General features: G+C 37.5%; 1 protein-coding gene across 3 annotated transcripts in view; it reads right to left on the reverse strand.

The window, feature by feature from the left end:
- The window catches only part of MKLN1 (muskelin 1), a 370,372-nt gene that overhangs the window by 128,196 nt on the left and 228,298 nt on the right, over positions 1 to 13,878 (reverse strand). For all 3 annotated transcript variants that reach the window (XM_058728683.1, XM_058728682.1, XM_058728681.1), the window contains one exon: positions 8,582 to 8,651. In XM_058728683.1, the coding sequence (XP_058584666.1) occupies positions 8,582 to 8,651 (70 nt within the window). The remainder of the gene's footprint in view (positions 1 to 8,581; positions 8,652 to 13,878) is intronic.

Consider the following 13,878-nt stretch of genomic DNA (forward strand, 5'->3'; position numbering starts at 1 on the left):
AAGTATGTTCCTTCTATCCCGACTTTCTCGAGGGTTTTTATTAAGAAAGGTTGCTGAATTTTGTCAAAGGTCTTTTCTGCATCGATTGACAGGATCACATGGTTCTTATCTTTTCTTCTATTAATGTGATGTATCATGTTGATTGATTTGCGAATATCGAACCAGCCCTGGATTCCAGGAATAAATCCCACTTGATCATGGTGAATAATTCTTTTTATATGCTGTTGAATTCGATTTGCTAGTATCTTATTGAGAATTTTTGCATCCATATTCATCAGGGATATTGGCCTCTAGTTCTCTTTTTTTACTGGGTCTCTGTCTGGTTTGGGAATCAAAGTAATACTGGCTTCATAGAATGAGTCTGGAAGTTTTCCTTCCCTTTCTATTTTTTGGAATAGCTTGAGAAGGATAGGCATTATCTCTGCTTTAAACGTCTGGTAGAACTCCCCTGGGAAGCCATCTGGTCCTGGACTCTTATTTGTTGGGAGATTTTTGATGACTGATTCAATTTCTTCGCTGGTTATGGGTCTGTTCAAGCTTTCTATTTCCTCCTGATTGAGTTTTGGAAGCATGTGGGTGTTTAGGAATTTGTCCATTTCTTCCAGGTTGTCTAGTTTGTTGGCATATAATTTTTCATAGTATTCCCTGATAATTGCTTGTATCTCTGAGGGATTGGTTGTAATAATTCCATTTTCATTCATGATTTTATCTATTTGGGTCATCTCTCTTTTCTTTTTGAGAAGCCTGGCTAGAGGTTTATCAATTTTGTTTATTTTTTCAAAAAACCAACTCTTGGTTTCGTTGATCTGCTCTATAGTTTTTTCAGATTCTATATTGTTTATTTCGGCTCTGACCTTTATTATTTCTCTTCTTCTGCTGGGTTTAGGTTGCCTTTGCTGTTCTGCTTCTATTTCCTTTAGGTGTGCTGTTAGATTTTGTATTTGGGATTTTTCTTGTTTCTTGAGATAGGCCTGGATTGCAATGTATTTTCCTCTCAGGACTGCCTTCGCTGCCTCCCAAAGCATTTGGATTGTTGTATTTTCATTTTCGTTTGTTTCCATATATTTTTTAATTTCTTCCCTAATTGCCTGGTTGACCCATTCATTCTTTAGTAGGGTGTTCTTTAACCTCCATGCTTTTGGAAGTTTTCCACACTTATTCCTGTGGTTGATTTCAAGCTTCATAGCATTGTGGTCTGAAAGTATGCATGGTATGATTTCAATTCTTGTATACTTATGAAGGGCTGTTTTGTGACCCAGTATGTGATCTATCTTGGAGAATGTTCCATGTGCACTCGAGAAGAAAGTATATTCTGTTGCTCTGGGATGCAGAGTTCTAAATATATCTGTCAAGTCCATCTGATCCAATGTATCATTCAGGGCCCTTGTTTCTTTATTGACCGTGTGTCTAGATGATCTATCCATTTCTGTAAGTGGAGTGTTAAAGTCCCCTGCAATGACCACATTCTTATCAATAAGGTTGCTTATGTTTGTGAGTAACTGTTTTATATATTTGGGGGCTCCCGTATTCGGCGCATAGACATTTATAATTGTTAGCTCTTCCTGATGGATAGACCCTGTGATTATTATATAATGCCCTTCTTCATCTCTTGTTACAGCCTTTAATTTAAAGTCTAGTTTGTCTGATATAAGAATGGCTACTCCAGCTTTCTTTTGACTTCCAGTGGCATGATAAATAGCTCTCCATCCCCTCACTCTGAATCTGAAGGTGTCCTCAGGTCTAAAATGAGTCTCTTGTAGACAACAAATAGATGGGTCTTGTTTTTTTATCCATTCTGATACCCTATGTCTTTTGGTTGGCGCATTTAGTCCATTTACATTTAGTGTTATTATAGAAAGATATGGGTTTAGAGTCATTGTGATGTCTGTAGGTTTCATGCTTGCAGCGATGTCTCTGGTACTTTGTCTCACAGGATCCCCCTTAGGATCTCTTGTAGGGCTGGTTTAGTGGTGACGAATTCCTTCAGTTTTTGTTTGGGAAGCCCTTTATCTCTCCTTCTATTTTAAATGACAGACTTGCTTGATAAAGGATTCTCAGCTGCATATTTTTTTCTGTTCATCACATTGAAGATCTCCTGCCATTCCTTTCTGGCCTGCCAAGTTTCAGTAGAGAGATCAGTCACGAGTCTCCCGTTATATGTTAGAGCACGTTTATCTCTAGCTGCTTTGAGAATTTTCTCTTTATCCTTGTATTTTGCCAGTTTCACTATGATATGTCACGCAGAAGATCGATTCAAGTTACGTCTGAACGGAGTTCTCTGTGCCTCTTAGATTTCAATGCCTTTTTCCTTCCCCAGATCAGGGAAGTTCTCAGCTATTATTTCTTCAAGTACACCTTCAGCACCTTTCCCTCTCTCTTCCTCCTCTGGGATACCAATTATGGGTATATTATTTCTCTTTAGTGCATCACTTAGTTCTCTAATTTTCCCCTCATACTCCTGGATTTTTTTATCTTTTTCTCAGCTTCTTCTTTTTCCATAATTTTATCTTCTAGTTCACCTATTCTCTCCTCTGCCTCTTCAATCCGAGCCGTGGTTGTCTCCATTTTATTTTGCAGCTCATTGATAGCATTTTTTAGCTCCTCCTGGCTGTTCCTTAGTCCCTTGATCTCTGTAGCAATAGATTCTCTGCTGTCCTCTATACTGTTTTCAAGCCCAGCGATTAATATTATGGCTATTATTCTAAATTCACTTTCTGTTATATTGTTTAAATTGTTTTTGATCAGTTTGTTAGCTGTTGTTATTTCCTAGACGTTTTTTTTGAGGGGAATTCTTCCATTTCGTCATTTTGGATAGTCCCTGGAGTGGTGCGGGACTGCGGGGCACTTCCCCTGTGCTGTCTTGAATAACTTGCGTTGGTGGGCGGGGCCGCAGTCAGACCTGATGTCTGCCCCCAGCCCACCGCTGGAGCCACAGTCAGACTGGTGTGTGCCTTCTCTTCCCCTCTCCTAGGGGCGGGATTCACTGGGGTGGCGTGGCCCGTCTGGGCTACTTGCACACTTCCAGGCTTGTGGTGCTGGGGATCTGGCGTATTAGCTGGGTGGATCGGCAAGGTGCACGAGGGCGGGAGGGGCAGGCTCAGCTCACTTTTCCTTCGGAGATCCGCTTCGGGACGGGCCCTGCTTCCTCCTCCCCGGGAAGGAGTCAGACCCACCAGAGGTGTGGATCCGCAGAAGCACAGTGTTGGGTGTTTGCGCGGTGCAAGCAAGTTCCCTGGCAGGAACTGGTTCCCTTTGGGATTTTGGCTGGGGGATGGGAGAGGGAGATGGCGCTGGCGAGCGCCTTTGTTCCCCGCCAAGCTGAGCTCTGTCGTCCGGGGCTCAACAACTCTCCCTCCTGTTGTCCTCCAGCTCTTCGGTTCTCTGAGCAGAGCTGTTAGCTTATAACCTTCCAGATGTCAAGTCCCGCTTGCTGTCAGAACACACTCCGTGGGGCCCCTCCGCTTTTGCCAGCCAGACTCGGGGGCTCCGCTTGGCCGGCGGGCCGCCCCTCCGCCCCGGCCCCCTCCCGCCAGTCCGTGGAGCGCGCACCGCCTCGCCGCCCTTCCTACCCTCTTCCGTGGGCCTCTCGTCCGCGCTTGGCTCCGGAGACTCCGTTCTGCTAGTCTTCTGGCGGTTTTCTGGGTTCTTTAGGCAGGTGTAGGTGGAATCTAAGTGATCAGCAGGACGCGCGGTGAGCCCAGCATCCTCCTACGCCGCCATCTTCCTAAACTCCTCAAAATTTTCATTATTGACTTTCATCTCTTTTTTTTCCTTTAAGACACTAAGGGCACTTATTTAAATTTTTTTTTTTAACGTTTATTTATTTTTGAGAGACAGAGACAGAGTGTGAGCAGGGAAGGAACAGAGGGAGAGGGAGACACAGAATCCGAAACAGGCTCCACGCTCTGAGCTGTCAGCACAGAGCCCGATGGGGGGGGGGGGGGGGGGGGCCGACCCCGCGAACCGTGAGATCGTGACCTGAGCCAAAGTTGGACGCTTAACCGAGTGAGCCACCCCCAGGTGCCCCTAAAGGCACTTATTTTAAAACCTGTATCTAAAATTCTATTATCTGTAAACTCGCATTTTTGGTAGATATCAAATATGGAAAACTAAAAATAACTGGATGCCAAGGATATTAACTTCCTCTAGAAGAGGTATATCTGCTGCAGGTCTATGACTAGGGATACTACCACCTCTTGATTATTTTCATCAAATTTGAAGGACTAAGATAATATGAAACTGGGCTTCCCTGTGAGGGTGAGAGTATCTTTGGTTCACCCTTACTCCTCTAACATAGCTTCAGGATCCTAAATCAGAAAAGGGAATCTACCACATTCCAGGCTCTGATTTCTGATCTTTATCTTCCTGGCCTCAAGAGTTTGTCAGAAGTGCTGTTCAGCTTTTCAGGATCTTAACCACTTCTTTAGGGGTCAATAGATACCCAGTGGAAAAGTGGCCCCAAAGTAGGTCTCCTATTTGGGTTCCTGTATCTTCCTCATCTTGGCCCCATCACTCTTTACTTCCTTGTTACCAATACACTGCACCTTCAAAAAAAATCTTTTTTCTTATTTCATCCTCCTTAGTAGGACAGTTGGTCAAAATTAATTTTTCTCATTAAATTTTTCATTTGAAGAAGTTTTATTTGGTTGTTTTTCAAATCTGTTATATCACTTTTTAAAGTTTCCTATTCCTTACAAATACCTTTTATTTCTTTAAATAGGGTATGTTATTTTAATTGCAGTATCTTTTAGTACTTTTACTTCTTATACCTAATGTTTTTGAAGGTTTCTCTATCATTTCTTCCTAGTTCTTACTAAAGGCACCTTGTTTCCTGGTACATTTGGTTATCTTTGCGTGTGCACTGCTTGCTTTCCTTGAATAATGATCTACGGAGACTACCTGAAGATTTGGGAAAGGTAACTATCTCCAGAGAGGATCTGCACTTGCTTTTATTGAGAACCTTAAGAGCACTATACATCCAGGATCACCAGGTTCATCCAGGATCATCCAGGTTTTCTTCATTTTCTCCTCCTCTACTCAGTGCCAATGTAACTCTTCCCACAGTCCCCCAGAGGTGGAGATTTCTTTTGTTTAATTATTCTGAGAATTCATCAATTTAGGGTCCCAGCTTTCATAAACTTTATGTATGTGTGCATCTTTTAAAAATCCAGCCCTTTTAGGGGCGCCTGGGTGACTCAGTCAGTTAAGCATCCGACTTCAGCTCAAGTCATGATCTTGTAGTTCTGCTGACAGCTCAGAGCCTGGAGCCTGCTTCAGATTCTGTGTCTCCCTCTCTCCCTGCCCCTTCCCCTCCCTCTCCCCCACAAATAAATAAACATTTAAAAAAATTTAAAAACTCAGCCCTTTTAGTAATTTTCAGAATATGGTTTGAGTAAAAAAAAAAAAAAAAAGAAAAAGAAAAAGAAGAAAAAGAAAAAGGAAAAAGAATAAGCGTTGGAATTAGTATTATTGACCTAGCTCACATCCACTAAGGAGTACAAGACTACTTGCTACATATCTATCCCTTAAAACTATACCCATTCTATCCCATATGGCAGTTTCACACAAAACTAAGTAAAATCGGAAATTACTTTCAATTATATTTTTTCTGACAAGACTGCTGTTCTTTGAGATTGGCTACATGGAACCCCAGTTATATCTGATGTGTAATTACAATGAGGGAAAACAGATTCATGTTACCCATTTCCATGATAAGTTAGTCTCTTTTATTTTTATTTACTTATTTGTTAAAGTAGGCTCTACATCCAGCGTGAAGCCCAACATGGGGCTTGAACTCACAATCCTGAGATCAAGAGTCAGAAGCTTAACTGACTGAGCCACCCAGGCATCCCAAGTTAGTCTCTTTTAAATCACAAAAACTTTAAGTAACTTCTACTCTCAGACTTACCACATTGAATATTAATTGATTCAGGGTATTTCTTGTCTCATTAAGAGGAAAGACAATAGTTAATTCACTGCTATAAAGTTTGGCACCCCATGGGTGCTGACTAAATAATTTTTTAATAAACAAATGAATAAGTAAAAAGACATCAAGTAATACTGCCTTCAAAATACTGTTCCATAACAAATAAAAGAAACTTCACAGTAAAGAGGTTACCACCATTTCAGTAATAATGAAAAAGATTATATTCATTAGTAAGACATAAAAACAACTGAATAAAAACAGAAACACACCAAATTTGAGGGCTCAAGTAAAATGAAAAGATGAATAAGAAAAACATGATTGAAAACACAATGTATTCAACCTCAGTGTGAACAGGAGGGGGTGTCTACCAATAACATACAATATAACCCCACAAACAAATGCAAGAAGGTCTGAATGTAAACAGGAAAATGCAAATTAAAGCCACAGTGAGTTATTTTTTTTTTTAATTTTGTTTTAATGTTTTTTTATTTATTTTTGAGACAGAGAGAGACAGAGCACGAACGGGGGAGGGTCAGAGAGAGGGAGACACAGAATCGGAAACAGGCTCCAGGCTCTGAGCTGTCAGCCCAGAGCCCGATGCGGGGCTCGAACTCACGGACCGCGAGATCATGACCTGAGCCGAAGTCGGACGCTCAACCGACTGAGCCACCCAGGCGCCCCATGCCACAGTGAGTTATAATGAAAGATCTAACAGAGTGGCAAAGTCTAAAAATCAGCCATATAGAAGTGATATGGAGACTGCAAAGTACAGCATTTTTCTTTTTTTTTTTAATTTTTTTTTAATGTTTTTTAATTTATCTTTGAGACAGAGAGAGACAGAGCATGAGCGGGAAAGGGGCAGAGAGAGAGGGAGACACAGAATCTGAAGCAGGCTCCAGGCTCTGAGCTGTCAGCACAGAGCCCGATGCAGGGCTCGAACTCACAGACTGTGAGATCGTGACCTGAGCTGAAGTCGGACGCTTAAGCGACTGAGCCACCCAGGCGCCCCTACAGCATCTTTCATATACTGTCAGCGAGAATATAAATTATACAGCCTTTTTGAACATATGATGCATCAATTGTGCTCCAAGGTATACACCATAAAGAAAATCTTATACATGTGTACCAGGAGACAACATACAAAAATGTTCCTAAGCAGCCTATTCATAATAGCAAACAACTATAAAAAACTGAAAAGCCTATCAATTGCAAAATGGAGAAGTACATTTAGGCATATTTATACTACACTGGAATACTACACAGTAGTGAAAATTAAGAAACTACAATTATACTCAGCAGCACTAATAAATATATAAATAAATAACAAAGCAAAAGAAAAGCAGATCAATATTTATAATGATTCAATTTATATTATATTTATATAAAATCAAAGTCAGATAAAAGGACATTTATATGTTGTTTTTTGTTTGTTTTTTGAGAGAGCATGTGTGTGCGCATACAAGCTGGGGAGGGGGCCGAGGGAGAGGGAGAAAGAGAATCTTCAGCAGGCTCCATGCCTAGTGCAGAGTGCAAAGCAGGGCTCCATCTTATGATTGTGAGATCGTGACCTGACCCGAAATCAAGAGTCAGACACTTAGCTGATTGAGCCACCCAAGCGCCCCAATATAGGATATGTATAAACATACACATGTATGATCCTGTGAGAAAATGCTTAACGAAGCATGAAATAACAGTTACTAGAAGTTGGAGAAAAATATAAGACCGGACTCACAGGAAGCTTCAACAGGTTGTGGTTGTTTTGTAAAGACAGTTGATGAACAGATACTTGTTTTATTATTCTTTATACTATATATAAAAACTATGAATATATATTCTTTGGACGTGTATTTTGCAATTAAACATTTAAGCACCAGGTGATCCAAAAGATATGCAGTTAAAAATATATATAAAAGGAAAAATAAGTATAAACATTAGGTTTCCAAAAATTACACTAGAAATTACACTGGAATTTACTTACCCATCTGCTTTCCTATCAGAGCATTAATTTCCTCCAGGATATGGACATATTATATGTTAATGCTTAAAGAATATAACCGAAAGAATGACTTTTTAAATTCATATGACCTCAGACAGCACTTTTCAAGGAAAGAATTTAGTTCATGGTCTTGATATCATCTAAATATACCACTTTAGTAAAATAACAAACTATATTAAGTTTATTTTCCCTAAAAGGCAGTCATTGAGTCAAAGTCCAATTTACTAACATTTCCTTTAACATTTACAGACCGACTTGAGTTTGAATACAATAGAAGTCACATCTTCTCAGATCAGCACTGAGATCAGTTACTGCTCAAAATAGTAACAGCACCTAAGCCAGTTCTTTTCATTAACATTTTCCTCAAAAGGTATCAAGAAACTTAATTTTGCATCATTAGTTATCTGGAAAAAACACATATTAGATTTTAAATGCTCCAGGAGACACAAGTAAGCCTATGTTTGATCAAATTCCACACTGCATTTGTCTATGAAATAAAAATTCTTTCAAAACTAAATAAAATAAAAAAATAAATAAATAAAAATCTACCTCACATTTTCAAAGACTGAATAAATTATTAATGGATTCCAGATAATTGATGTCAATTAAATGCCTATTTAAATTTTGACTTCTAAATGGTATCAGGAGCTTCATCTTACCTGGGGAGGATAGTTGCTCTCTGAGGACCACCTTGAAGATTGGTCATTTGGTTTATCCACTAAAATGTTCCTGAAATAAAGAAAATTATAGCAAATAATTAAAATTATAAGTGAATATGGGGGATGTGTGGATGGCTCAGTCAGTTAAGTGTCCGAATCTTGATTTTGGCTCAGGTCATGATCTCATAGTTTATGAGTTTGAGCCCTGTGTCAGGCTCTCAGCTGATAGGACAGAGCCTGCTTGGGATTCACTCTCTCTCCCTCTCTCTCTCTGCCCCTCTCTGCTCGCTCTCTCTCTCTCTCTCTCTCTCAAAATAACTAAATAAACTTAAAAAAATAAATAAAATTACAAGTGAATATGAATATGCAAAAAGAGGAATAATCTACCAGAGGCTGAAATTACCATAGGTATATAATGTTTGGAGCTTGAACAGAAAGAGAAAATAAAACAGAATAAGGAACAGAAAAGCTCTAGTATATATAAGATTTTGAAAATATGATAAAGGTAGCATTTCAAACAATGGAGAAAAAAGCAAGAAAAAATATACTTCTGCTTCATACCAAGTGACAAAGTGAACAGTACATACATTTAAGGTGAAAAAACAAAATACCTAAGAATAAATAAATTACCATATATACACATCATATATATCACTACATTACACAATTATATTGTTATGTTATATATATAATACATATATTAATATCATATATGCATATGTATATACATACAATCAATCTTTAGATTAAGAAGTCTTTAAAGTACAGCACCTGAATCAGAACTCTGGGCGAAAAAAAGGAACTGATGTAAGTAACTTTAGAAGATAGGTGCCTTCACCTGAAACTATAAGGCTAAAGACAAATGGAACCATATATAAAAACTGTACTTTATTTTATAAAGTTGTTTTCTAAGATATATGGGTTAATTCTGAAATAGTTTACATGTAATGTATACTGGGGTTGAATAAATAAGTAAATGGATGGCAGATAGTGGGAGCCAAGCTTCTCACTTTGGAGTGGAAAGTTACAGAAAAGCAAAGGGAGGATGGTTAGAATGAACCCTGAGGTACTGGATCAGAGCCAGAGACATCAATCACTGTGAACTCATGTTTAGTTTAATATGGACACAGATAAATATAAAAGTAATTACAGATATATATGTGCATGTATGCACACACACCACAGTTTTTCCTAACTCTGTTTATTAAAAGGGACTAGAATTAGTGACACCCCAGTAGCAATGAGCACTCACAGCACCCAGAGCTTGGTTTCTACATAATATACCCCAATAAAAGAAAATAGGGATTCTAGGGGAAATGGCTGGTTCTAGGATTGGAACAGGGTTCAAAAGATAAACCTGGAGCATCCTGTAGCACTCAAAAAAATTAAAAAATAAAGGATGGAGACATATCAAAAGACACAAAGAAACCAAAATAAAAGAATGAAAGAATGAATGGCCAAAGCTGAAATATTTAAATAACAAAATAAATAGTGTAGTACTGGATTATAACCAAAGAATATAATAAATATCCCTGAGTCCATACTAATATAATCCCACTCTAATCATCCAACAAACTCAAATTGAAGAACATTCAACAAAATATATAACTAATACTCCTCAAAACCCTAAATATAATGAAAAACAAGGAAAGAATGAAAACTTGTCACAGACCAGAGGCAAGTAAAGAGACATGATAACTAACAGTAATGATAGTTTATTTATTTTTTCTTAGTAATCTCTACAGCCAATGCAGGGTTCGAACTCATGACCCTAAGATCAAGAGTCACATGCTCTTCCAACTGAGCCAGCCAGGTGCTTCAAAAGTAGTAAGTATAAACATAAACATAAATACTTATTTATCTTCAATGTACAGATTAGGAAACTCAGAGAGATAAACTAATTTGCCTAAATATACAAACACCTAAGTAAGGATTTGAATCCAAGGCCAACTGACTCCAAAGTCAATGCTCTTAATTATTATACTCCACAGCTTGAAAATTATTCCACTTCTTGGAACTTAACCAAAAAAAATAATCCAGGGGATATAAATCATCCACATTCATCACAGCACAGTTTATAATAGCAAACTGTAAGCAACCTAATCATGTAACAATAAGGAATTAATTACACAAATTATGACATAACTAACTGTGTTACAGAATACCATGTACTCATGATCTACAGGCTAACTTTAATGTCACTGGAAAATGTTCACTACACAGTAAGTGAAGAGAAAAAGTAGTTTATAGTGTGTGTATATATATATATATGACAAATCAAGTATTTTAAGTAATAATATTCATACATGGAGAGATAAGTTAAAGAACACATACTAAATTGTCAGTGTCACTTTCAGTGATGAGATTACATGGACTTTTCCCGTTTTCTGTACTATTCAAGCTTTCTAAAATTAACACACAGTACTTTCATAATAAAAAAAGTTTTTTTTTTAAAGAATGAATGATAAAACACAAAATGAAGATAACCCTACACAAAAAAATTGTATTGCAGTTAAAAGTTAAAGCTAAAAAACCAGGATTAAAAAAAAAATCACTGACATGAATGTTATAAAGCATGCAAGAAAACTGAACATAGTAGAACTATAATAAAATGGGACCACAAAAAAATCATTCATGTTAATGAACGACATGAGGGAGTTTAACCAGTCATAACTGAAAGATGAGCAGATGGACCACTAAATGCAAAGTCACAGAGGCCAAACAGTTGCAATATGTTGTGGTCTTGTGAATTTTGAAATGCCTATTAAATAGTGTTTTGGAGATTCAGCAGTTGGGTATCTGAGGCTAAAACTCAGGGGAAAATACACATGTCTTTAGGGACATCAGTACATCATAGCTAAAATATTTAAAGCCATGATACTGAATGGGATGACCTAAGGCCTGAAATGGAGCTAGAGAAGCCAAAGGACTCATTAAGCTATGGAGGTCCATCATTTTGGGGGTCTAGATGAGAAAGGTCAAGCAAAGGAAACTAAAAAGGGACAAAGGTGAAGAAAACAGAAACTCAGAAAAGTGTGGATGCCAAATGAAAATATTTTAAGTAAAGAAGTGAAAAACTACATAAAATGCTGCTGAGAAGATAGGGACTAGGTGTATTCACCCTCATATGCCTCACTCCAAGGCTAAATGCTGCTACATACAAAGTGCTTAATAAATATTTGATAATGATATGAACAGATAAATAAGTAGCACTACAAAGAAAAATTAAAATAGAACCATCAAAGCATAAAATATATTAATCATACTTATTACCTGCAACTTAAAGCTTATACTAAGTCAAAATGAATGATAAATGGGGCAACTGGCTGGCTCCCTTGGTGGAGCATGCAGCTCTTGATCTCAGGATTGTGAGTTTGAGCCCCACTTTGGGTGTAGAGAATACTTTAAAATTTTTAAAAATAAATGACAAATAAAATACAAGTCAGGAATAAAGTGAGGTTAGCCTGAGGTGGTTTGGAAAGATGGAGGCTTGAATATATTCCTGATAATCTCCAGTCACAACATTGGGTCAGCTACTAAATACCTCTCCTGCCTGTGCGCAGCAGGTGACAGAGGCCAGAATCAGAACTTTAAGAACCATAACAAAAGGTTGGCCATAGGAATATCAAAAGACCCATGGACATCTCTCTCCCCAATAGAAAGGCATCAACTGCATGAGCATTTCTGGGACAATCTGCTCGTCTCCCTGGCTCACAAAGAGCTTCAGGAGAGCTAACCGATTGGGTTCCCTTTACCACTAAACTTGAGAATCCTCTTAGCTGAGGATATCCAGATACTGAGAGATGTCTCCTGGTAACCCACAGAGAACAAACAACATACAAAAAGACTGCTGGTCTACCCGCTATCTGAGGTATGAGAAGATTTACCCAAAGAGCACACAACACAAGAAAGCTTGCATAGAAGAATAAATGCAAAAAGAGAGCCAAGAAATCTTTTAAGAAAGAATAGTGAGAGGAAGTCATGTTATCAGCTTTTAAAAACACTTCAAATCCCTAGAATTAAAAACAGTAGGGAATGGTATAGAAACAGACTTATCTCAGAAAAACAAAAACCCAGAAATTGAGCCCAGTGTATAATAGAATTTAATATTTGATAAAGGCGGTATTTTATTTCATTGGGAAATGGTAGTTCATAGTTAAATGATGCTTACGCAACTAATGGGAGAAAATAAGTTAACTCCTAACTAATACAAAATTGATGTCAGTTAACAATTTTAACATACATACATACATATACAAAAATCTTAGGAAAAGTACTTAGGGGCCAATATATGCAACCAAAAGTATTAGATCTTTTTGCCAAGAAACCAGAAGGTGTGAAAAAAAATAACTATTTGATTATGAAAAAAACTTTTAAAACACCATATAGAAAACCCAGAAACAAACAATAGAAAAAAATGTTTGCAACTCATAGGAGTAATAAGGTATTTATATCTAAAATATGAAAAATATTATTTCACATTGATAAGACAAACACAATGGAAAAGCAGAATGATACTAAAATCATTAAAATAACCAATAAACAGCAACAAAAATTAACATAAGGTATTCTTTTTCATCCATCAAATTGATTAAATTAGATTCCTACTATCAGGAAATCAGGTAGAAAAAGGTAGACATGTCCATTACCCCAGGCTTTATGGAAAGTTAATATGCAGCATCTATTAAAACTTTCAATGTTCATATTCTTTTCCTTAGCACTCTCATTTCAGAATCTATCCCATAAAAATAAAATCATCAGTACATAAGGACATATGTATACAGACTTGTATATATGAGTCTGTTTAATGCAGCATTTTTACAGTATCAGAGAAAATAAATTATAGAACATATAAACCATGGAACATTATACATTATACCAGAGAAAATAAATTACAGAACATACAAACCATAGAATATTAAAGAATATTTCAGGAGTGCCTGGGTGGCTCAGTCGGTTAAGCATCCGACATCAGCTCAGGGCATGATCTCACAGTTCACGGGTTCAAGCCCCCTGGGGCTCTGTGCTGACCTGGAGCCTGCTTCGGATTCTGTGTCTCCCTCTCTCTGTCCCTCCCTCACTCACACTCTCTCTCTCTCTCTCTCTCTCTCTCAAAAATAAGTAAACATTAAAAAAAATCTTTTTAAGAATATTTCAGTTCTATGTCAGCTAAGTGGGGAGAAATTTCTGCAATGTAAGATACAAAGAAGCATGTATGATTCTATCATTGTTAACAAAAACCTATTAGTTATATATTTGTATACAATTCAATTAACAAGCATGGTATGACCTAAATT

This window comes from Neofelis nebulosa, chromosome 4 (assembly GCF_028018385.1).
Source record: "Neofelis nebulosa isolate mNeoNeb1 chromosome 4, mNeoNeb1.pri, whole genome shotgun sequence".
NCBI lineage: Eukaryota > Metazoa > Chordata > Mammalia > Carnivora > Felidae > Neofelis > Neofelis nebulosa.